The 22,543-nt window shown below is 37.4% G+C and overlaps 1 protein-coding gene and 1 long non-coding RNA gene across 2 annotated transcripts in view; both read left to right on the top strand.

Moving 5' to 3' along the window:
• Positions 1 to 1,802: 1,802 nt before the first annotated feature.
• Positions 1,803 to 2,871, top strand: LOC139120989 (uncharacterized). The gene is made up of 2 exons (XR_011549186.1): positions 1,803 to 2,261; positions 2,517 to 2,871. It is a non-coding gene; the product is annotated as an uncharacterized lncRNA (long non-coding RNA).
• Positions 2,872 to 3,799: 928 nt separating this feature from the next.
• The window catches only part of LOC139121668 (chondroitin sulfate proteoglycan 4-like), a 93,120-nt gene continuing 74,376 nt past the window's right edge, over positions 3,800 to 22,543 (top strand). The window contains exon 1 of the mRNA XM_070686746.1: positions 3,800 to 4,055. Coding sequence (XP_070542847.1) covers positions 3,974 to 4,055 — 82 coding nt within the window. The 5' untranslated portion in view covers positions 3,800 to 3,973. The remainder of the gene's footprint in view (positions 4,056 to 22,543) is intronic.

Here is a 22,543-nt window from a genome sequence, read left to right as displayed (position 1 = left end):
TCAAAGTAAAGTTTGTTCATTTTACACATCACTCTATTATTTTGAAGTCATGAACTTTATTGATATTCAACTACAAAGAACACTGTCCTCCGAGTCTAAATTTGCAGTAACATCGTTCTTTTACCACCTCTCCGTGAATTTGAACTGGTAAAACTTGGCAACCAGTCTCTGTGTGTGTCACCATTGAACTGATAGCTGCTGTAAAGATATAAACAGACTACATGGTAAGTATAGGTAATTGTACGGGTTCGAGTGGGTTACAATTCTAAACCTCACGGCTTTAGGGACTGGTCAGTTTCTTCGGCCTGGGGGGGCCGGTGGATTCATGGGGGGGGGGGTCACCCTGTTTTTGACTTTGGTGATAGGGGGGGGGTCACCATGTTTTGAAATGCCCAATAGGGGGGTCAGTGTGTTTTTGAATTTCGACACAGGCTCATCATTGCCTAAAATGCATCGTGTCAGCCACAAATTACATCCAGTTGCATTTTTCGGCGCGCCCTTCGGGCGCGTAACATTAATAATCAGACATTTTTCAGCACACCGAACTTTAACATATCAGGCATACATATATCAGAGATATATGTATGTTCAATATTTTTCAGCGTGCTCTTCAAGTGCATTACTTTAATATATCAGACATATTTCAGCACACCCTTCCTGTGCATTACTTTAATATACAAGACATATATATCAGAGATATCAGGATGTTTCATATTTTTCTCCGAGCCCTTCGGGTGCCATACTTTAATAAATCAGAGATATATGCCAGAGATATCTTGATGTTTGCTAAGTGAAAGTGTACTATTATGAAATTTGCATTTCATATGAAAAGCATGACAAATTCCTGATACTTTTCTGTTCTCTCTATGAGAATTCAGTATGAGAAAGCAACATGCACAAATATCAATGTTACAAGAAAAGGTCATCTCAGACTCTGCACACATCAGATTTGGCTAAAATGCCTCTCTATTGTTCCTCAGGAGATTTAATTGGATGGCTGGCAAGTCTTAACACCCATCAAAATTTTTGATTTACTGCTTTTTCCTGTTTGATATTAATGATTGACATCCATTTCTGTACTACAGTTCAGGACATCTGGTTAAGCATAGAAAGTGTGAAATACATTCACAGCTCATTCAAAATGTACTGTATTCAAACTTTAAGATTGACACTTTGCAATTCCCATCTTACAACTGACATGCCAACAATTTCATTAAAACACAGAATGACTTAAAATATAAATGTATGTAAAATATAACATATATATATATATATATATATATATATATATATAATATAAATGTATGTAAAATATAACATATATATATATATATATATATATATATATAATATATATATATTACAGTATTATATTATAACATATTACAGTTGTCGCGTGCGGGGGGGGGGGGTCACCCTGTTTTCGAAATTTGGAATGGGGGGGGGTCACCCTGTTTTCAAAATTTGGAATAGGGGGGGTCAGCCACTTTTTGACGTTGGCAAAAAATAATCCACCGGCCCCCCCCCCAGGCCGAAGAAACTGACCAGTCCCTTAGCTGGCATGTTGTAAACCGCACGAGGCCGAAGGCCGAGTGCGGTTTACAACTTGCCAGCTAAAGCCGTGAGGTTTAGAATTGTAAACACACGAGAACCTGTACAATTACCTACTTATACCACGAAAAAAGAGGAAATTTGAAAAATATCATGACCTAGTTGTGCGGTGCTGTCAGAATGATCAATTTGCATTACGCCTTAAAACACCTGGTGTCATTAGGATTGAAATTCTGACACGATAGATAGTTTAATACAGCTTTCTCATTGGCTAACAAACTGACTGCACTGATCCAGGTGCACATCAATTTGCCACGTGGTATGATGCATGTGCATGTCACTGTGCATCGGCCACGCCACCAGTATGGACCTATACTTGTATATCTCCGACACAATGTAATCAAGCGAAGTGGAACGGTTTGCTCGCAGTTTGATAACGCGATACCACTGGATGACAGAGAGGATTTTACCTAACGGCAAACATGAAAGTGAAAGATTTCCTGCTGCCGTGAACAGTACAAAATTGACTGAAATATAAGGATCTCGCGTACTTCAAAATACACGCAAGTCTACCGGATCAAGCGTGTCAGTGTCGGATGCATGGGGACGTACCCGAAGCGAGAAACTTAAAACAACTCCAGTTAAAAGCAGCGAAATATTCATTTGCGGATGTGTGGAATATCTGGATATCATACCGGCCATTCGGGCAGGTTAGTTTCAATTATTTTCTTACATTTTCCCGGCGTGACTGTTATCGTTATTGTTTCTTCCATCGTGTTTCTGAAAGGCCAGTTTACTGTGACATGATAATATTTGAAACGTTCGATGCAATGGGTCTATCCCGCCCGCTGAGTGTTGTCATTTGAACGGAGTTTCAAGTGTTGGATTCCATTACTTTCCACTCAAATGTCATTCCTTTTCGACGGCAATATTTTTCAATTATTGATTATTTTCATTAAATTCAGGTTGCTGCAGCAACTTCTTTGTATGTATAAGGGCTTCGATGAACAACTATTTAAAGAATGCACTGGTCATCGCTCTGATGAAGAATTTCGAACGTAAACTGCGTATCAGCAATTTCCAGCAGAAAACCGTGTCTAATGCTTTACAGCCCCCACAACCTGTGACAAAAGTTGATGTAAAAGTTGAAGAGTAGCATTCTCCGTGCTGCTCGTCAGATACCACTACGTTTAATAACCCGGTACACAAGTTCATCAGGCCATATTTTCATTCAAAACCAACACGGTGATAAGTTGAAATGTAATTTTCATTGAAATGTAATTTCGCTAGTTCATTAAAAGTTGCCACATGTACAATCTGCCAGATGTTTGATTTTCGTTTGTATGTAGATAAGTAAACCTTTACGCGTACATTGATATGGAAAGTAGTAAACCTTACGTCTGTATTCATATGATAATGAAGTCTATTCATTAAACTGTAAGGTTTACTAATTTCCATATCAATGAACCGTAATGGTTTACTTATTTGCATAAGAACAATTGGTGTTGCGATAATAAACGTACGGTGAGAACAATGTGTCACGTGACCATGAGTGGTATAATTAGTTTACAGACATCTTGCTGCGTCACCTGCTGTTTTTGGTCTGTCTGATGTTGGCGCAAAGTTGTAAAAGTTGACCACTAAAAGGGTAAATTCGCGAGCAAACTGACAAACCTAATTAGGTAGTGTATCAATATCCAGCTGTATCTCATCGTCAAAATCATTGGTAAATGTACTGTAAAAGTTGACTAGCTATGTATATAGATATTTTAGACTTTCCGTGTTGAGTTTACTTTAAAGGCCTTCATATGCATTTGGTTTAATTGTGACGGTAATTCTGTATAACCTGCCAGTGGCCAGTCAAGATGAATTTTAACTTATGGTGCAGAAAATATTGAGTTCTTGATGGATAGAAGCGGTATTAAAGAATAGCTTTTTCTTAACTTTTGCTTTCAATTTTATTCACTGACGTAAGACACGGATTACCATGCAGGTAAGAGGGTCGCTCGTCTACCTAGATAGAGAGCGCCAGCTACGTTTGCCAAACTGTCATCGTCTTTGGCAAACACGGCTGCGGCTGTGAATGGCGCCAGTATGTAAAAAAAAGTACTTTCGCTGCAAGTTTTTACATACCGAGGATGTAATAACGGTTCCGTCAAAAGTTGACTATTTTTAATCGTCATGAAGTAAATGACAATCAAAGTGGAGAAAAAGATACCTCTTTCCAGTAAATCCGGTAGATGTAAATAAGAAGGTCACGTGATATGGGACTTGACACATGGCGCTGTCTGTTGACAGTCTTTCCCGTCAGAAACTGATTCGCCGTTGCGAGCGGAGGCCGTCGATACACTTCAACCAGCGCTCTAGAGTATGGATCGGTGATATCTCCTTGTCTCTTGCTACTCTCATGTAGGCTTCGAAGATGGCTTTCGCCGGGCTAAGTGCAGTAATTCGAGTGGGCCTGGTGCTCGGCTTGCTGAACGTTTTTGAACTCTGTATGTCAGGTACAGTAGCTAAATTTTGATTTCCTTTTCAACTTCAGTAGAAGGTGTGATAACGACCCGAGTCTGTACGAAGTCGGCATATGAAAGACACAGTGCTATGTGCTGTCTATGACAGCTAGCTGTCACCCTCGATGTTAACATTTTACTGGACAAATCTTGCAGTCGTGTTTTATGAATTGGCCACCTTCTTCCCAGCTATCTGTGTAATGAAATCGTTTGCCTTAGCATTGCAGCGTAGTCCCTGGGATTATTTCACGGATTGACACGTCCTTATCGGTCGCAGACGAACCCTTGTAGTGAGACAACAGCAAAGTTTTAAAAGCCGACTACTTAACGCCCGTAGATTGCAGTTTACAATAGCAATATCGAGTGGTTCATCAAGTAGTTCTTCTTTTTAGGAAATGTCCAAGTGATCAGATATTGTTACTGCTTGGTTGTTCTTTTGCTTAGAGTGAAAGGTCGATCTTGTACCATTGCTTAGCCTCCATGTCTGCGATTACACGCCCTGTCCTCGAGATGTCCGGGCCGTTCTCCCAAAGGCAGTCCCCGGAGCTTCCCACTCGTCGTCAAACTGGCGATACGTTATTCGACATTGGCTTCTGGGCGAGCGAAATCAACGCGAATAGTCCCATGTTGCACGCAGGTTCCCATTCATATCGACGCTCATATCTATCGAGCGTGATCCCACGGACCTCTCCTCGGTCACGGTGTGCGCTACGCTCCCCCGAAACAGACGTTCAGCAGGGGAACGTAGCACATCTTAACCGAAGAGAGGTCCTAGACTAATCGACCAAATCTCGAAGTGAAACACATCGCCTTTTGATTTTTCTTCGTACCGCTCTTCAACAGATCGAGACAGAAAAGGTTGTAAAGCTACATGTAAAATTGTCCGCGCAGGGTGTCCGCGATTCTCGGGTCTATTTGCCGGACACTGAATGTTGCACCGCTCAAAGAAGTCAGTGAAATGTGAACTTTGATAAAATAGTTTCATTGTCGAGAAGCGAAGTCCGTAATTTTGGCGTTCATATTCCACATAAATTTACAAAAAGCTCTATACAGTTGTATTAACAGAGAGATTTTGAATTCAGAACGATGAATTTTCTGGGCTGATTTCAGCCGGAGTGTTGAAAGTAGAGCTTCAGTCGATGGTCGGGTTCTGTCTTTTATCTCAAAAACACCCTAAAGGCATGGGGCCCAGGGTTTGCGACCAAGCGTTTTAACTTGATACATGACACCAATTTAGCCTTACCGGGTATGTAAGAGTAACGACCCGGTAATATCGCGTTTTATGCGTCAAAAAGCAGCAGCTATACGTCAGGTCGAAAGTCGTACAGATGAGAGAACCGTTCTGTAAAAAAAAAGACCTACTCATTATGGAGCAGCTTTTTACTGTTAGATTGTTGAGAGGGTTTCTTTTCTGGAAGACTGCATGATGTAGATCATTTCAATGTTGCAATTCTGCATGTTCTGAGGGAGGTGACAGCAATAATGAGCAGTATCTATTGAGAATGATCTATCTCATACAGGAAGATTGAGATGTATAAAGTACTGGATATATTCTATGCAGATCAAACCATATTTTTGGAGAAGAAAACGATATGGACTGTTGTACATGAAATTTTTCTCTGACACTATTTTATTTGCCACAAAGCTAAATACTGAAGTCTGACGATAATCCCTAAACACCATGTTTCACGAGCTTTAGTCGAACAGCCCTTCCTTTGTGATTGCAGACCGTCTCCGGAGATCTCATGATAGTTGATACAGTTAGTTTAATGTATTGCCCGCCAGAAATTGTCGCTAATCGTTAAAGAAAATAGATAATTAGTGTTTGCAGCAATTTGTAATGATTTTTGTCTCTAATTGGTAACAGTTTAGCATACTTTTAATTCATTCATATCATTATGCTAATGATATGAAAGGGGAGTCATGGAGGCATTACTGTCAGAAAGCCGAACTCTTCGGTATCAATCATTTTTTCATCCAGGCTTGCAAGGCTTAACCCTTCCCCCCCAGGCACCAGTATGTGTTCACTTCAAAAGGATAACCGAAGCCTTTCTGCCCAAGCCCTTTTGCATCTATATTGCTCGCTTTTCTATAGTTTTCCAGGAAACCTCTCTCGACATACAGCATGACGGGGGTTCTTTTGAGATTTCAGGAACTTTCACAGCAGTATTAGCACAGATAATCCGTTTTTAAGGTTTAACCTCAGCAGATGCCGCATTTTGCACCTCTGGTGTGACCTAGTAACCCAAGGGTTATAGATTCTGCCATTTTTCCGATGAATAGGAGAGTTCAGGGACAACTGTCATCTCATTGTGCACATTTCATGCATAATATAGTCCAATGTTTGTAGAGTTTCAATATTTTCACCGCACCCACGGAGCCACAAGCACTCTTTCCTTTGTTGGGCCTACACTTTCTGTCTGTCAGCAAACACAGTTATCACATCATGGTCAATACCATCCACTTATGATAAAAGTCTAACAAAACCAAGGACTCTGCTGAAGTATTTTCCCCCCAAAATACTTGTATATGTACAACATTCTGTTCTTCATTCAGTGTGTGATTGATTTGCATTAGCAAATTTTTAGTGGATTTTAAATTTTTACGTAACAATTGGTGTTTCCTTGGTGTTTTACTTTTTGGTCTGTTTTTTATCACAGAGAAAACAGTGTGTTACCCTTACTTGATTTAAGCCATGTTGTATTTTTAATATTGTTGTGCAATGTATTTTTGCTCACAATCAGTAGGGGTATTGGTTTAAATTTAATGCTGTACATTTGAACTGTACTGTTCAGTGTTATTTCAAAGTCTAAGAAATCCCCACTTCAGGCTGGCTCAGCGTGTATAATATTGCCTTCCATTGATAACACAGACATCTTTGTATTTTACCCACCTGCCCCGCAGACTTTTATAACAGTTTTGAATCAGTGAAGTTTTCTTTAATTTTTGCTTTTGACCAAGCCCCACTCGTATTCTGCTATTTTGCCTCCGATAGATCACTGATGAAGATAAGAAAACGCCACGCTGTATTTACTTATTCATGTGGAAAGCTGGCACGTGCGGCTTGAAAACCCTCCGAAACAAATAATTTAAATGCGTTTGTTCAACTCGTGTAAACACCAATGAATATAAAGAAAGAGAAATGTCGTGGTGAAAGGGGATGAGATCACATATCAGAAATTACAACCCAAAAATGTCCCAAAAAGACTGTTTTGCATAATTTATGATGATTCTGAAACAGAAGGCAGTGGAATAATGTGAAAAGTTTATCCATAAATGGGTGAAAGAAAAACATTTTAGTATAACACTATTGCTTCTTTTGAAAAGAAAATGTAGGTGAAATATTTGCACTTTCATGATAATTATAATGACTGAGACTATATTTATAAATCTGTATATATATTGAGAATCAGTATTTTCATGGTGTAGAGAGTCAGTTTTGATGTAAATGGTAAGAGGTTTGTACTGTGACGGAAGGAAGGTGCGTGGCTATAAATGTCTACAAACTCAGTTTGGTCACTCTGTCAGAGATACAGTTGGATCTTGTTCTTCTCTTGCTGTCATCGAGTGCATTTTTTTACATCAAGGAAAGTCGGATCAGATGTGAATGAGTATACCAGATGCACAGCAAGTGAAATCCATTTGTCTGGATGGGGATTCACGCAGGATGGAGCTAATTTCAACTACTGTATTAGTGTGTGGCAATTGAGCTTTTAGAGCTGATGTTTCTTCTAAATGAGTCCAGAGATCGACCAAGCATTTATTTTAGAAAGAAAGAACAGATCGTTGTTGATTCGGGTAATGGCAGTCTGGATCAATTTGTTGCAGTAAAGTTGGTCTGCGTGTAATAAAGAACACATTGTTTCAAATGTAAGGGGATGACTTTTCAAGGAGATGACAGTGAAATGTGTCATTTTACTCGGATGTGACAAGAATACCAATGAAACATTAATAATGTGCCTGGCAGTGAAATAATGAGAATATTTCAAGTAGCCTTTCAATTTCTTTTTGTTCAGAATGCAGAGTTAAGTGGAAGCTCTCCAATGTCACAATAAGTTTCTAGATGAGTCTGCCTTTCTCATAAACCTGTTCTACCCTTTCAATGCAATAGAGTGGTCTTCAACTATTATTTTCTATATGTTGGTTCGGCTTGTACACTGTGCAGTGGGGGAGAACTTATAGAGAATATAACTATTTGATACAATGTTGTGAGAATTTGACCCGTATTTTTTTTTTTATCTGTTCTGCGTGATGCACCATGGGTAATTAAACTAATGCTTATACGTTTCTTTGTTAGGAATTCTTATGCATGGTAATGTAACAGAATAATGTGGCTTTACATAATACAGTCATTTTGAGTCACATTCAAACTGCCAAACAGGACTGACAGCTGTGAAACCTGGTGGGAGACTCTCATCAAAATTTTAATATACTATCATGTTGTTGCAGCCAGTGAAAAAAGAAAGAAAGAAAGAAAGAAAATAAACACTGGCTAGTGATGAAAAGAAATTAATTTGTGGGAGGTTTGGAATGATAATTGGTACACTGTAATGGTGTTTAGCACAAACTGTGAGTTAATTGAGACAAAACTTGTTCAGAGAATTGGAGTGTTTGTGGTTCATTGAGTGACTCTGTGTTCATCTTACAAGGTTCCTGCAAGGAATTCAGCACATTCTTGAACTGATCTTAAAATTTTCCTTTCAAAAGAAATTGAAACAGACGCAGTGATCCAGTTTGTAAATATACATGTTTGAAAGACTCAACGTGACATAAGAGTAGCCATTGCTGAAGTATCCCACAATGCATCATGCTAAAGATGGATGACTGGTACTCCATTGAGTATGAAGAATTGGTGGAAAATTGTTTAATGAAATTTGAGTATGGTTTGTATTTCCCTCAGGAGATGTGTACTTTGAACAATGAACGATGGACTTTTTGGCAGATCCAATTTCTAGGTGTACTACTCAATGTTTCTGACACATCCCAAACTGATTGAATGAAACTCTTATACTAATGCTGTTAAAATATAAAGAAAAATAACATAATCCTTTAAAATAATTCCAAAACTACATGTAGTTGAAATCCAGCAGTCAATACCTCTTGACATTAAGTTGACTTTTCTCTCAAAGACGTGGAAATAAAATTTCATCTGTAATCATGTACCTTATAGAGTAGGCAGGCTTCAAAACTACATTAGCTGTGAATTTCAGTAGAGGTGTACAAATATTGAAATTCAAAAATTGTATTGAAGGAATAGCAAAATTATTATTGGACTGTTTCCAGTTGATTGATCCATCGAATATACTCATTCTTTCATTCTTTGGCCAGTGTTGTACATCACATCACAGAAATGTCAACTTTGTTTTATTTGTTGACTCATATATATAAATTTTCAGAATTGTCCACTCGAAAAAAATTGAGCTGCATAAGTCCTTTCAACACCGTTACATGTATCTAGTCTGTGCATTTGAAACATGCCTTCCATGCAATCCAATTAGCAAAATAACAGCGCATGCATCACAGATGCTTCAGACAAAGGAGAGATTTGAAATTAATCCCCAATTTCAAATGCATATGACAGATATGTTAGAACTGTTTACTCTCAATAGTCAGCACATGTACAGTATTGATTTTAATGAGTGGGCATTGTGTATGCCCGACCATTTCTTTTTGAACTAAATCTTTTTGAATTTTAAAAAATTGATCCTTTCAGTGTAGCATTAATGTTAAAAATTAAAAAACCTAGACATGGATTTAGTATGGGTGTAATGTGTTTGCTCTTATTGAACTCATAAAACATTCAAAACTAAAAACAATATTTTGATGAATTTCAGATACCCCGGCAAGTTGTATCTTGGCAACAGATTAATATCAAATGAGATCAGTGGAATTCTGTTACAATGAAATTTAGGAGCTGTAAAAATGAAAAGATTTATGATTAAGACAACAAAGCGAATGAATTAAAAAATTTTAAATAATTGCAACGGAGCAATTTTCACACATTCATCAAAAATCAGCTTAAAATAAGATTTTTCATAAACAAAGGAAAGTTTGAAGTCAATGCGTGATCATAAATAATAGCTGCGTGATCATAAATATGTGTTAAGCTATTTATCATAAATGAAAACAAGTTTGATGGTAATTTTTTGAGAGATAGTTTCTATTCGTCCAATGGGCACTTGAATTAGAGCTGTAACGTTTTAAAGTTGTTTTAAATTTTGACTATTGCAGGGATGTAGAAAAGTTTTTTTTTCACAACAGTTTTATTCGATGAGATGATTAGTATCCCACACGTGATTCATAATTATGCAGTCAACCTATTGCCCATTTTTCAGAATATTTCCTGGGAATTCTTAGATTGTTGCATTGCCTTTATACCAAGTGGCGTACTAAATTTTCTGGCTGAAATACTAGCAGCAGAGAGATGGAGAATCTGAAAACGAATAAACGAACAAAAAAAATCTAACGAATACACACATATGTACTGTGCCAGTACCTTGCCGTACTGAAGAGCACCACTCTATAAAAACCAAGGCATCTCATCACGCCAACTTCTGCAATATTATTTTGGAAGTAATAAAACAGTATCAGATAAATCGTATTTCCCTTGTTTCTTTCATGTTATTGCCGTGGGTGTTTGTGAATTCACATGAAAATACCGTGCTTCTTCCGTGGGTGGGTCCTCATGATCGTTAGGCTTGCATTTTGCCCTCGCATTGCCGCGAGGTGAACTGGTGGAATATATTGATGGGAGTATTACCCTGGAATGAAAACTCTCCCTACTGGGTAGTACTTTCTGAGGTATTGTTAAAAGAAATGAGTTTCTGACAAAATTGTTCTGGTAATACCGTGTTTCCTGCTTGTAGCTGCTCATAAAAAACCAGGCGCATTTGTCATCGTCATATTTCTCTAATAGTTGTCCTCAAGTAAGGCAATTTTAATGAAAAGACTGGGATTTATTTTCCAGCAAATCGGTGACTGTTTGCCAAACGTGAGCTTTTGGGGCCAGGAAATGTTTGCTTGAAAGATGAAGGGAAATGTTTTTTTGTGGTGAGAAAACAATAGGTTGTGTAAAGCAGCTGCCATGGATAGAGATGAGATTGATATTCAAACCGAGTATTGTGACCGAATGTCTATCTCAACAGATTGTATATTCATGTTGGATATCATGCCTTCTCTGCCAATCGCTGTCATCTTTTCCATTCAGAAATATTCCCAGGAAACAGAAGGCTTTGTAAACAACCTCTTTGCTTTTCCCTTTATTGCCTTTCTCACCATTCACTGGTCAGATCATTTTTTTTCTCAAACAGGGAAACTCAGAGTTATAATAAAATTGCTAAGCCATCGTCTTGAAGTATTCCCAGAATGCTTAGTCTTTGAAATTCCTGCTTGAAGCAAGCTGAACGTTTTTGTTGATGTTGCATAATGGACTGTGGAAGACCTTTCTTGTGCTAAGTTTAGGGTCATTGTTGCGGCCAGCGAGCATCACAACAGAATTACGCTGGTCTATTCACGTGAACCCATTGTCAACGCTTCCATACCTTCAATGCTGAGTGTACGATATAACAAAAGAAATTGGAAAGTGTGTCCCCAGTACTTTGAATAGCATAAAACTAATGCAAGACGAGCTTTAAGGTAGCCCAAACTAGGCCAGGGTATATTTTGTTTTCATTCAACAGTTGACATCTATCGAAAATGCAACCTTTTAAACACTTTCCCTAGTCTAATACATTAATCTCTTCTGTCAAACCACAACATTTGGTTTCTGTCCCATTTCAATATCTCAAATTACTTCCTATAATTACTTTTGGAGCGCGAGTTCTCTCAAGGTAGGTTAAAAGTCAGTAAGCAAGGATAAATAGTAGTGTTTACTGTAGTTACATCAAAATCCCATCTGAGAATATTGATGCTTTCATTTAATCCTCTTAGGCCAAACAACACAAGTGGAAGAAACCAATATGCTGTTGTAATTCTTGTTGATTTATAAACCAGAACATATTAATGTTGTTTTCTCCCTTGTTTCCGTGATTGCTGGCGGATCATTTTTGTAAACTCTGTAAAAAAACTTCATTTGCGATCAGCATTGGCTGACCAATCCCTTCCATTGATGTTTGGAAAGTCTTGTCAGGACCAAGCCTTTTTGACTCTAGCATCTGTCTTTGACCCACTTTTTGTCCACTAAAGTGGTGGATGAATGCCCATCGTGACCCCTAACACCATTTGCCAATTGACTTATGGCATTAACATGACCTGGGTGGAAATCTGCCTCCTAGCAACTCTGCAGAGAAACTAATCAACATGAATTGAAAGTGAACAGAGATTAACAATGTATGCGAATGTTATGAGGTTGTGTGATGTTCTTTGTAAAGTCCAGTGACTTTTAGGGTCAGCATGTTGGCCATAGGGCTAACTCCTATAACCAAGCTCAATCATGGTCAAGCTTCAAGTTTCTGTGTCAAGGTCGGCATTTTTAATCCAGAAATATTTAGAAACATGCACCACCATTGACTCCAGAGGGTCCTGACAGGTTCAGTCTTTGACCCCCTTGCGTTGTTTTGACAGTGGGACCGGCAGTTTTGATGCACACATGAATGTGTGTAGGTCACTTCAAGTTTTCCAGATTGATCAATTCAAGGAAGAAAATTACACTTCTAGTGGTGAACAAGTGAATACTTAGGAATAAACCAAAAAGTGCAAGATGTCCATAAATTGTTTATCAAGTCTTTTGGCAATGAGTAATATGGACATGAATGATCCAATGTGTTTTTATATAGAATTATGCTTAAAACGTCCCTTGATATTGTCCAGTGTGTATCAAAACTAGGAAACTTCACTGAGTGAAACTAACCTAAAAAAAAACATCCGTTAGGTTCTTTTATGACCAGCTGTGTGCAGTGGCAATGCATGAACCAGATAAATGAGACTGTGACCTTTGTGAACATTACAAACACCAACAACATTCAAGTGTTGATCTTTTCAGAAAACACCAGGTCATGCTAAGGTCACACATTGTGAAGTTGGCAATAAATGTTTATTATGTGTATAAAAGGCTGCAAAGCAGAGGACTGAGTGTACTACAAATTTTCACCAATAGATATGGTTGATTTGTTAGGTCAGTGGCTGTACTTGTCTCAGTGGAGGTATGATGTACATGAGACTTCATGTGTAACTGGTAGTTTTGATACCAAGGGTGCAGCGTGCAGACCACTGCCAGGGGCAGAAGTAGGTCTTCTGGGCATTGTATCATAGTAGCTTGTCCTCCGAGGGATGTATCAAATATCATGTTCTTTCATGTGTTGAGTTCGCACAGAATAGCTTCTCATGGTCAGGGACCAGGACTCGCGGGCATTGAAGTGTGGTCCATCGGTCCTACAGGTGAGATCATAGACAGTAGATGGAGCTCCTCCCCTCACTGCTGTCTATGGTGAGATGAGGACAAGTGAGGTCATATTGATATTAGGGAGCACTACTGTGGTCGTCAAGTTACACCTGACTGTCCTAAATGTTGTTATGGCCAAGTTTATACTTGTGTTTCCAAGGAGCCTTTGTGGTTGTAAAAAATTATTTTTACAAGTCTCAAGCTGTAAAAGATCAAGTATCTACCTACACATTGTGGTTTGGTGCAGTCAGTGTTTTCTGTACAGGATAGTTTTTGTGCCATCCAAAAGTAAACCCTTTTTCAGGTGTCAATGAGGGGCCTAGACCATTGATCTAAATGTAAACAGTGCTACTAGTAAGTCAAGCAGTTGTTGGTCCTTACATGTAAATGCCCCGACTATTCATTAAACTCTCCTCAGATCCAGGGCTCAGTAAAAAAAAAAATCACAATAATGTGAACCACATGCGTTATTTTTTGAAACATGAGAACTACAAATCAGTTCCTGCAATACTTCTTGGAGTAAAGAAAACTTAATGACAGAAAAGATACACTAGTAAATGACAGGATGGTCAATACAGACATGTACTGCAGATTTATTATAATACCGGTGTGAAATAAATGTAATGGTATACTGTTGTGTAATTATCAATATGTCATTTGTTGTATTTCACACTTTGGAATGTTTTCACTGGCCATGCTGTGTCCATTCATGTTTTGGAATTCTGTGTTTCATCACTTAACTATGGTTGAGTATCATATTTTTCCGCATGCATCTGTTAATTAAATACAAATCTTAAAATTCTGCACAAAAGTGAATGAATAGACATCCCCCCTTGTATAACCAGCCCAATTCTACCTCCCCATACTAGCCAATTACTCCCTCCCCACCAGCTAAATGTTACCTATTCTCATCAACCAAATATTATCTCCCCTCACTGCCGCCAGCCAAATGCCTCCCCATATCAATCAAGTATGACCTACATGGCGGTTCAATGGTTGTTTCAAAACAGCGGCCGACTTCAATGGTGAATGGTTAATATATGTACATATAAATTGTCCATGTTTCAATGGTTGTGCATCTTAGATTGCTAAACATGTTGAGGCTCAGTTCATGATTAAATTTGCTCCATTGATAAATCTGAATTACAAGACCCAACAGAGCATGTGTTTGTTATCCAGACTTTTACAAGTTCATCAGCCGATGGAATGCTCTCACTGGTGTATAGTTAGTTCGTGCATTGAGGCTCGGCATTACATTGTGTTTTGTCAGTTTCACTGAGCATTGCTTTGAGGATAAAAGCTTGTTATAGAGGTGAGCTGTGCAAAGCCAGGCATTCAACTTTCTGAGGAATTTTCTGATTTGCGTGTAGTTCTGTATTGTCGGGTATTGTACTGGTTTTGTCAGTTTCAATGAGCATTGCAGCTACGGTGAAAACCTGTGCCATTGATGTTAACTGTGGCGTGAACGGAACAAGAGGCAACCCAGATTCGGACAAGAAACACCTTGGCTATTGGATTACAGCCGAAACAATCTAAACAAACAGAAATTGTAACTTTGCCGGATATTGTGTCCTTGAACAAGCAATGGGAGGAAATACAAGCTCGTGAGTTTTTGTAGAGAGGTGAATTGAATACACATGAAATATCTTGGATTCAGACGTTAGGAGGACTAGTGAAGTGCCGTTGACACAGATTAATTGTAGGCAGTTGCATCTAATGTCAAAGGTTTCCAAGATTAGACGTGACCTGATGTGACCCCCACTGGCTGGATTCACACTGAAATCCCATTTCCAGGAGCTTGCACAGAATAATTACTCCATTTGATCTTCCCCATGGCAGATAACTGCAACTTAGTTGTCTTTTTCTTTGAATTATTGCCATGGTTACAGTAGATGAACTGAAAGTGAAAGGATAATACTGCAGTTTTTGTCATTATTTTGGTCAATTTTGTGTCATTTGAGCTGTCTATTCTAATAATGGATACCTCAGAACGTGATGGAGTTAGCAGACCGTACATTTACCATCAACCCTTGCTTTACAGACAGCTGAGATAAAAAGATAATTTCTGGCTTCTATACATGTAGAGGTATGTTAATGGCATAATGAATCGATGACTGATCTTGTCTAGTATCTAGTGGTTCAACCTAAAAAAAACACAGAGGTTTTGAAATTGTAAGAATGAGGGATGAAATCGAGACTGTAGTTGTCTTAACAAACTGTAAACTACAGTGTACATCACAGCACGGGTAGATTCCATACTTGCGACAACATTCATTGATAGTATTTCAGTTCAGGACTGATTTTTTCTTCAGAATATTTCAGTTCAAGGTATGAAAAAAATCCAAAAGTGACTATTTCCTGCTTGTTTTATTATATCACAAAGCCAATAAAATGGAGGGAAAGTGATGTTTTTAATTCTTCAATTAAAAACTCTATTTTATTTCATATCAACATTGAAACTTAAGTGAAGACCTATACATTGCCAAGTTTTGATTGACTGTGCCATTTTTTAATTATTTTTTTGAATAAAAATTTTCAGATACAAAATAGTAATATTTGTTTTGAAGTGTATTATTTTCTTCATATGATTTTCATATTCTTATCCAGTTATAGGCAACTTTGAAAAACTGTTTGTTAGTTGCATATTAATGTTTTGTATACCCTGAGGACAAAGAAGCAATTTTTCATACAAACAATCTTGGAGACAGTCCCTGCAGACTTTGAGTGAACCTCCTGATTTCATGCCCGGACAAAATGTCCCATAATTGGATTTGATTAATGGGAATGTTGGCAAAACTTAATAATCTGGCCGTAATTGCTGACAAGCTGGGAGCAAATAGCGTTCCACACCGATGAATATGCAACATTTCCCATCAGCTTCAGTATCTTTGATTTGAAAATCTACCGTGACTGCTGACTCTAATTTTATTATTCAGAATGAGTTGTAAACAGAGTCATCAGACCCACCTGTGACTGAATTTCCATGAGGGTATTTCAAATCTGGACAAGTACACACAGAATTAATTGATTTCTTATTTTTCATATATCAGTGATATACCAGTTGGTGATTTATCTCATATAAAGGCAAGTCATGATTTACTGATATTTCTTACCTGCTGCACATGATTGTGTGTGTTGTAACATGTAGATTATGTATAGCCAGTGATGTCATGGGACCTTACGAACACAAGAAGGCAGATCCCAGAAAATTTGATCATTACAGATGGTGTTTGTATTTCATATCAAAGTGAACACTTTTGGTCGAAGTGACTACAAATTTTATGAAATATGGAAACTTACAAATCACTAACAATTATTCTGCCCCATTTGAGGTCTATACTGTAACATTTGTATAATAGGAGATAGAATTCTGAGAGTGACCAAGCAGTGAATTGTAATATTCTATGCTGAGATTTTGACTTGAGTTGAAATCAGCAAAATTGGAGTCAGGGAGTGATGTGACAGGAAGTAGCAAAGCATACACGATCATGAAAGATGAATGAAATTTTTGTCAGTAAATCATACCAGAATAGACATTTTGTCTAGACTGAATACATTGACCTTTGACCTTTGTTTAATGCTTCTTCCTGGATACAACAGAAGTAGGCCTGTCCATTAGTGAGTAACTGTGTAGACCTTGGACAGTCTCTTCCTAGTGGCATTCCAGACTTCTAATTAAACAAGCCTACTGGAAGAAACTTTACAAGCATAGCAAGGATGGGCAGCATTTGCCTATGTGGCCATGAAATGAGTTTGAAAGTTTGAAATCACAGTAGAGTTGTAATCCAAAAGCATGTGTAGATCATCACTTGACACTTCTTCAAAGCCGGGGAATCAAGATATCTTGTATTACAGACAAGTATAATGGATCCTTTTATCTGTGGTTTGGCTAACAGGCACATCCGACCAAACCCAGGGTGGCGATACTGTAAAACTCTGATTTCAGTTTCCACCCATAGAGGCCTCTCTGTGAGCAGCTGTAGTACAGTATTTACAAATTGCCAATGACATTTTCAATCAATTAATGTGTTCATTAAGTAAATAAACAATTTTGTGTTTGAGTTTCCTTGTAGTACATGTTCCACCAGCCAATTATTGTAAGAATGATACATTGACTTTGGTATCGACTAGACAAAACAAATGGTGTACATGCGAAACATCAGATTTCCTGAAAGAAAAAGTTTATGCAATCGTTGAATTGCCACACTCCCATACTCATCTGACGTGACAAACCTTGGGTTTTATTTTATGGATTGCCCAGGAATGTCTAGGAAGATGCACAACGATCGTGGAGAGGTTAGCGTGTCAGGGCTCCGTTCATTGTACAAAGCAGTGAAATACACCATCAACGTAAACAGTGTGATAGTCAATCGTGAAATCTCACGTAGAACAACAATTTCATTCATTTCATTGCTTCTGCTGTGGCTTGTACTGCTTGATGTTACTTTTGCACATGTTTGCTGGGAAGAATGTGTGACCTGTACTAAAGCAGTTTCCTTGGGTTTCCATTCAGTACAAATATCTGTTTCTCCAGGCGACCCTTTTCCTCCCATGACTGTCGTTCAACAGACTTCACTTCAACTTGCTTTACAAAATACCACTTGAGTTTAAAGTAAAACTATACCCTCTGAACTTGGTCATGTTACATTAGTGTTCAATGCAGGCACTCCAACAGTTGTAAAAAACGGAGGAAAAAATAACAAATGAAGTTGTTGGTCGAAAGTGAATACAAAACAAGAGTACAAACTACATTGAATGAATGTTAGAATCTATTATATGTAGTCTAGTACCTTTCCTTGGTCACGGTGTGTGCTACGCTCCCAATTACTAGGTTTCAATGGGAGTGTCATATACACTGTAACGGAGGAGAGCTCCCAGACTATATTCATTTTGGCTCATACAAAGACGCTATCCAGCGTGTGATGTATGGTATAGTATAGAACACGTCAAATTGAAAACACTTGTTAGCAGTCTTTATGTAGATTTGTAGTTTTTAGTTTGAACTTTTGCCAGGCAAAAATGTATTTTCGTTTCTGGGTAGTCTGGAACATTAGAAGTGGCCTCAGTCAGTTTATGGTCAATTTTTTTTTATGGTAATTAAACTTATGACACAAAAAAGAAATCCAGCAAATTCCCATTTTGCTTTCAGATGCTTTTACTGTTGTGTTTTATCAGTTCATTTAAAGGAAGAATGCAACTCAAGGCTGTCTTTGAGACTCTTAAGATTTGCAATTCTGGTCTGTAGCTTGTGTGAGCTCATTAGAAATCTCCGGACAAAAATTAAGTTTCTACTGTCTTGTAAATGTATTTTCCTATAGAGTTGGTGAAGAGAAAAACGGTCATTTGAATATAAGATAACGGTAAATTTTAGGGAGTTAGATTCACCAATCCAAAAATTCACATGATGATTCTTGATGTAAATTGACATTTTCTTTGACCTGTGCAAAAGTTTTTAACTTTTATGTTTGAAATGGAGAATTACTTTTGAAGAGAATTAATTTAAATTCCAAAACAGCTATGACACCCACAGATAATTCATAATTTGGAATTGAGGAATGAGTGTGAAAAAAGAGGATATTTGTGGTTTTGAGAAAGGAAAATAGTTTTATTTAGCTGATATGTGAAATCTTCCTTAGGGTTAGATATTGGTTTGATTGAGATTGGCAAAAACCAGTAAGTTCATTTCGTAATCATTATTGATCGAAATTTCCATGATTCATGACAAATTTGGCATTTTGTCATCTCGGCTGTGTTTGATGGTATCATTTTAATCACGTTTATTGATAATTACAGGTGTGCGGTAAAAATCGATAAGTGAATCCAAGTGGTGTTATTAATGAGGGGTAAAAGCTCCAGACAATTATAAATGTATGTCGGTCACTCAAATATTGGTTAATTTTATAAAAGAATACAAGTACATGTACATAAAAATCCTGTGATCCGACCATTACTTCACCATTATAACAAAAATTATACAGTTGTCACATTTTGAAAAACGGACTCATACAATTTGTGATTAATTTCCCTTGTTGCCCTGTACTGCCTTGTGGAAAACATCTGTGCATTATTGTTCATTACTAAAAAAAAGATTTCTCAAGTACGGTTGTAAGATTTCCAAATATGGTCACAAAATTTCCAAATATGATTTATTACTCAGAAAATGTAGTACACTATTGATAATTGTTTGTAAAGTCACATTCGAACTGAAGGCTTCCGTAATTTATTCAAATGAATTTCAACATACCCAGCCATTATTCTGCGGTTATGGTTCAACCGTAGAAACTTGTCAATAGATTTGTTATGCCCAGTGTGTAGCTGTGTAGCTTGTCAGATCAAGGGACACAATAGAATGGAAATTCAATCAGATGATTGTGCAGAACTTGTATACGACAGTTTTGTTTGCTGTAGTCAGTCATGTAAATGCCGAATAGATTCTTTGGGTGTGCTATGCATAAAAAAAACCTGAGAAATGCATTGTTTCTAACTGTCGAAACACCACATATTTCTGATTGACTGTGCCATATCATTCTGACAGATGAATAGTGTTTATAACAGACGTATCTAAGTCCCGTCTGAGCATTATAAAGTTTTGATGTTTTCCTTTATCTAAGAGTGTTATTTTGACACCAATTTCAAATGGACTTTGACAGTATATATTTTTAATGCGTGCATGTTTATCGTTATCATTATAGACATGCTGATAAACTGTCAACTGCCTGGCATGGAGTTGACATACTTGCATGTATACAGAGGTGTCAGAGGTGGTGTTTATTGATGAGAGTTTGATATCTGGCAGGGCACGCGGTCACGCTATTTTAGCCAAAACAGTCTTTTCAAGCCACATCAACTTTTATAACATTAGTTGATGGTTTAGTCAGCAAGGTATTGTGTTTTAATGTTCAGTATTATTGTCAAATTTAAGATTTTACTTAAAAAAAAACACTGTTGCAGATACATTGAATTGAAAAATTGGAAAAAAACTATCAATTTGCAGCTTCTGTCCACTATGACAAGGTCTACTTGTTGTTTTTCTTATGGAAATTCAATAGCATTCATAAGCTTACTATTTCAGATTTTTTTGAAAATGAAAGTTGTGAAATGCTATCCAAAAAAAAATTCCTTTGAGGCATAAAGGAAGAAGTTCCTAAGGAATTACCGGTAGTGCAATAAATATGCTTCAGAGAGGAATTCCAGGAATGAATGATAAAGTCTGTTAATTCATGTAAAAGCTGAAATTTTACAATCCTTATTTGCATCACAAAAGTTAGGCTGAAAAGACCAATATGATTCTGTTGGTGCTTTCTGGAAGATTGTACATATTCTTTATCCCTCCTGAAACAACAGAGAAAGTAACTGACATGCACCAGTCATTGGTGATAGTTGCTTTCCCCAGAAAAAAGTTATCACTGCATTAGTAAGACATGGCTAAGTCTATCTTTTCATGCCATTTAAAAAAGCCAATCTAGACATCAGTCACTCTTTTTCAGAGGAACTTTAAAGATTTATAGTGGCTTTGAAAAATTTGAAAAAATAAAATTATTTATTGATGAGAAATGTGATTCACTAGTGTTGTCTTCCTCTTTGCATACGATGTTTTAAGTGCTTTCAGCAATTTGTAGGTAGTAGTATAGAAGCTGTATTCATCTCTGTTACTTTTGTATTGTGTAAGATGGATGATCTGTCTTTGAAATGTTGCGAAAGTTTGTTGTACAAGAAGATTATTTACCGTATGGAGTGACTGAGAGTAGAGCATTAACTGAATTGCACGACTGCAGCTTGTGCATAACTTTGTTTCGTGATATGGGTAAAAGGACATATTGACATTTATACTGAGGATTGTGGAAATGTCACAAATTTCAGTCAGAGGTTCTGGGTTACCACAAATTTGCATATATCCATATATGGTAAAAGAGGCAAGTCGGCCATGTTTACTCACGGTGATGGTTGCTGCAAATTTGCATATATACACTTATGATAATAGAGGCTGCAATTTTTCCAGAAAGGGCAAAGTAAATGTAGAGACCGAATTAATGTAAACCACTGACTCATGCAGAGTTTGTTTGTACTCAATACTTTGAGAACAGAATATTTCTCTTCCAATACTGTGATTACTCTAAGTACCATTACCATGAATGAAACTAAAAATATGACAATCTGAAATTTTAAATCCAAATTACTGTAGTAATAACACCGCCCATACCTTGTATTTGCATGCACTCTTTCTATTCATCTGTTTTAAGCATTATCTTCAGTTATTTCAAAGTACATTTTAATGCGTCTTCCTGTGTTTAGGACATCACTATGTTCTCAGTGCCTAATCACTAGTTTCATAGTATTTCTATCATTGTGTTCACAGCTAGATCCTCATTCATAATGTGACTAATCCATTCCACGGTGTGTCATTAGCTGTTTATGTTCATCTATTAATGCCGTCTATGGCTGGATCAGTTCAGCTCTCCGTATGTGTATTTCATTTTTTCATGTTCATCTCATATTATGTCTCTTTCTATATTCATTTGTAATACAGCTTCAATGTATTTGCATTTTATCCAGCTGCACATGTCCTTATCGTTTCTTCATTTCGGATGTCTATTCAATGTTTCTATCCATCTCTGCAGATATGCGTCCTCCGACCCCCCTCATGCATTCTGCCTGTCACTATGGACATCTTGATGGCACCCATCGCTCCTTTCATCTTTCACTTCAATAATCATGATGTAGATCTCTGTATACATTCAATTCGTATCATCCTGATGTTAATTACATGTATCTTGTCTGTTGCTTATCACATGCATCCATTTTGTACCTCTGTTTCCAGTCGGATGTTTTTGCCTCTGTGTTGACAATTCTTCCATGCAATCGTGTCAATCTCCGTCTCAGAAGGTTTCAAACACATTCTTGCTGAGATCATTTCTTCATACATGTAGCTCACATTTTTTTTCCTTCTGGGTATTAGCTGTACCCAATACGTGGTTAAATCTCTGTTTGGTCATCTTCACTGATTTATTTGTTTAGGCAGACTGGCCAATTGGCTATCGTCTCATTTATTACTCCTTAATGATTAGATCTCACAATCATTTTCTGAATTAATGCAGAGAGGGCA

The sequence above is a fragment of the Ptychodera flava genome, chromosome 21, assembly GCF_041260155.1.
Source record: "Ptychodera flava strain L36383 chromosome 21, AS_Pfla_20210202, whole genome shotgun sequence".
In the NCBI taxonomy this organism is placed as follows: domain Eukaryota; kingdom Metazoa; phylum Hemichordata; class Enteropneusta; family Ptychoderidae; genus Ptychodera; species Ptychodera flava.
Note: the sequence above shows the minus strand (reverse complement) of the source record. Positions and strands in the feature narration are given on the sequence as shown.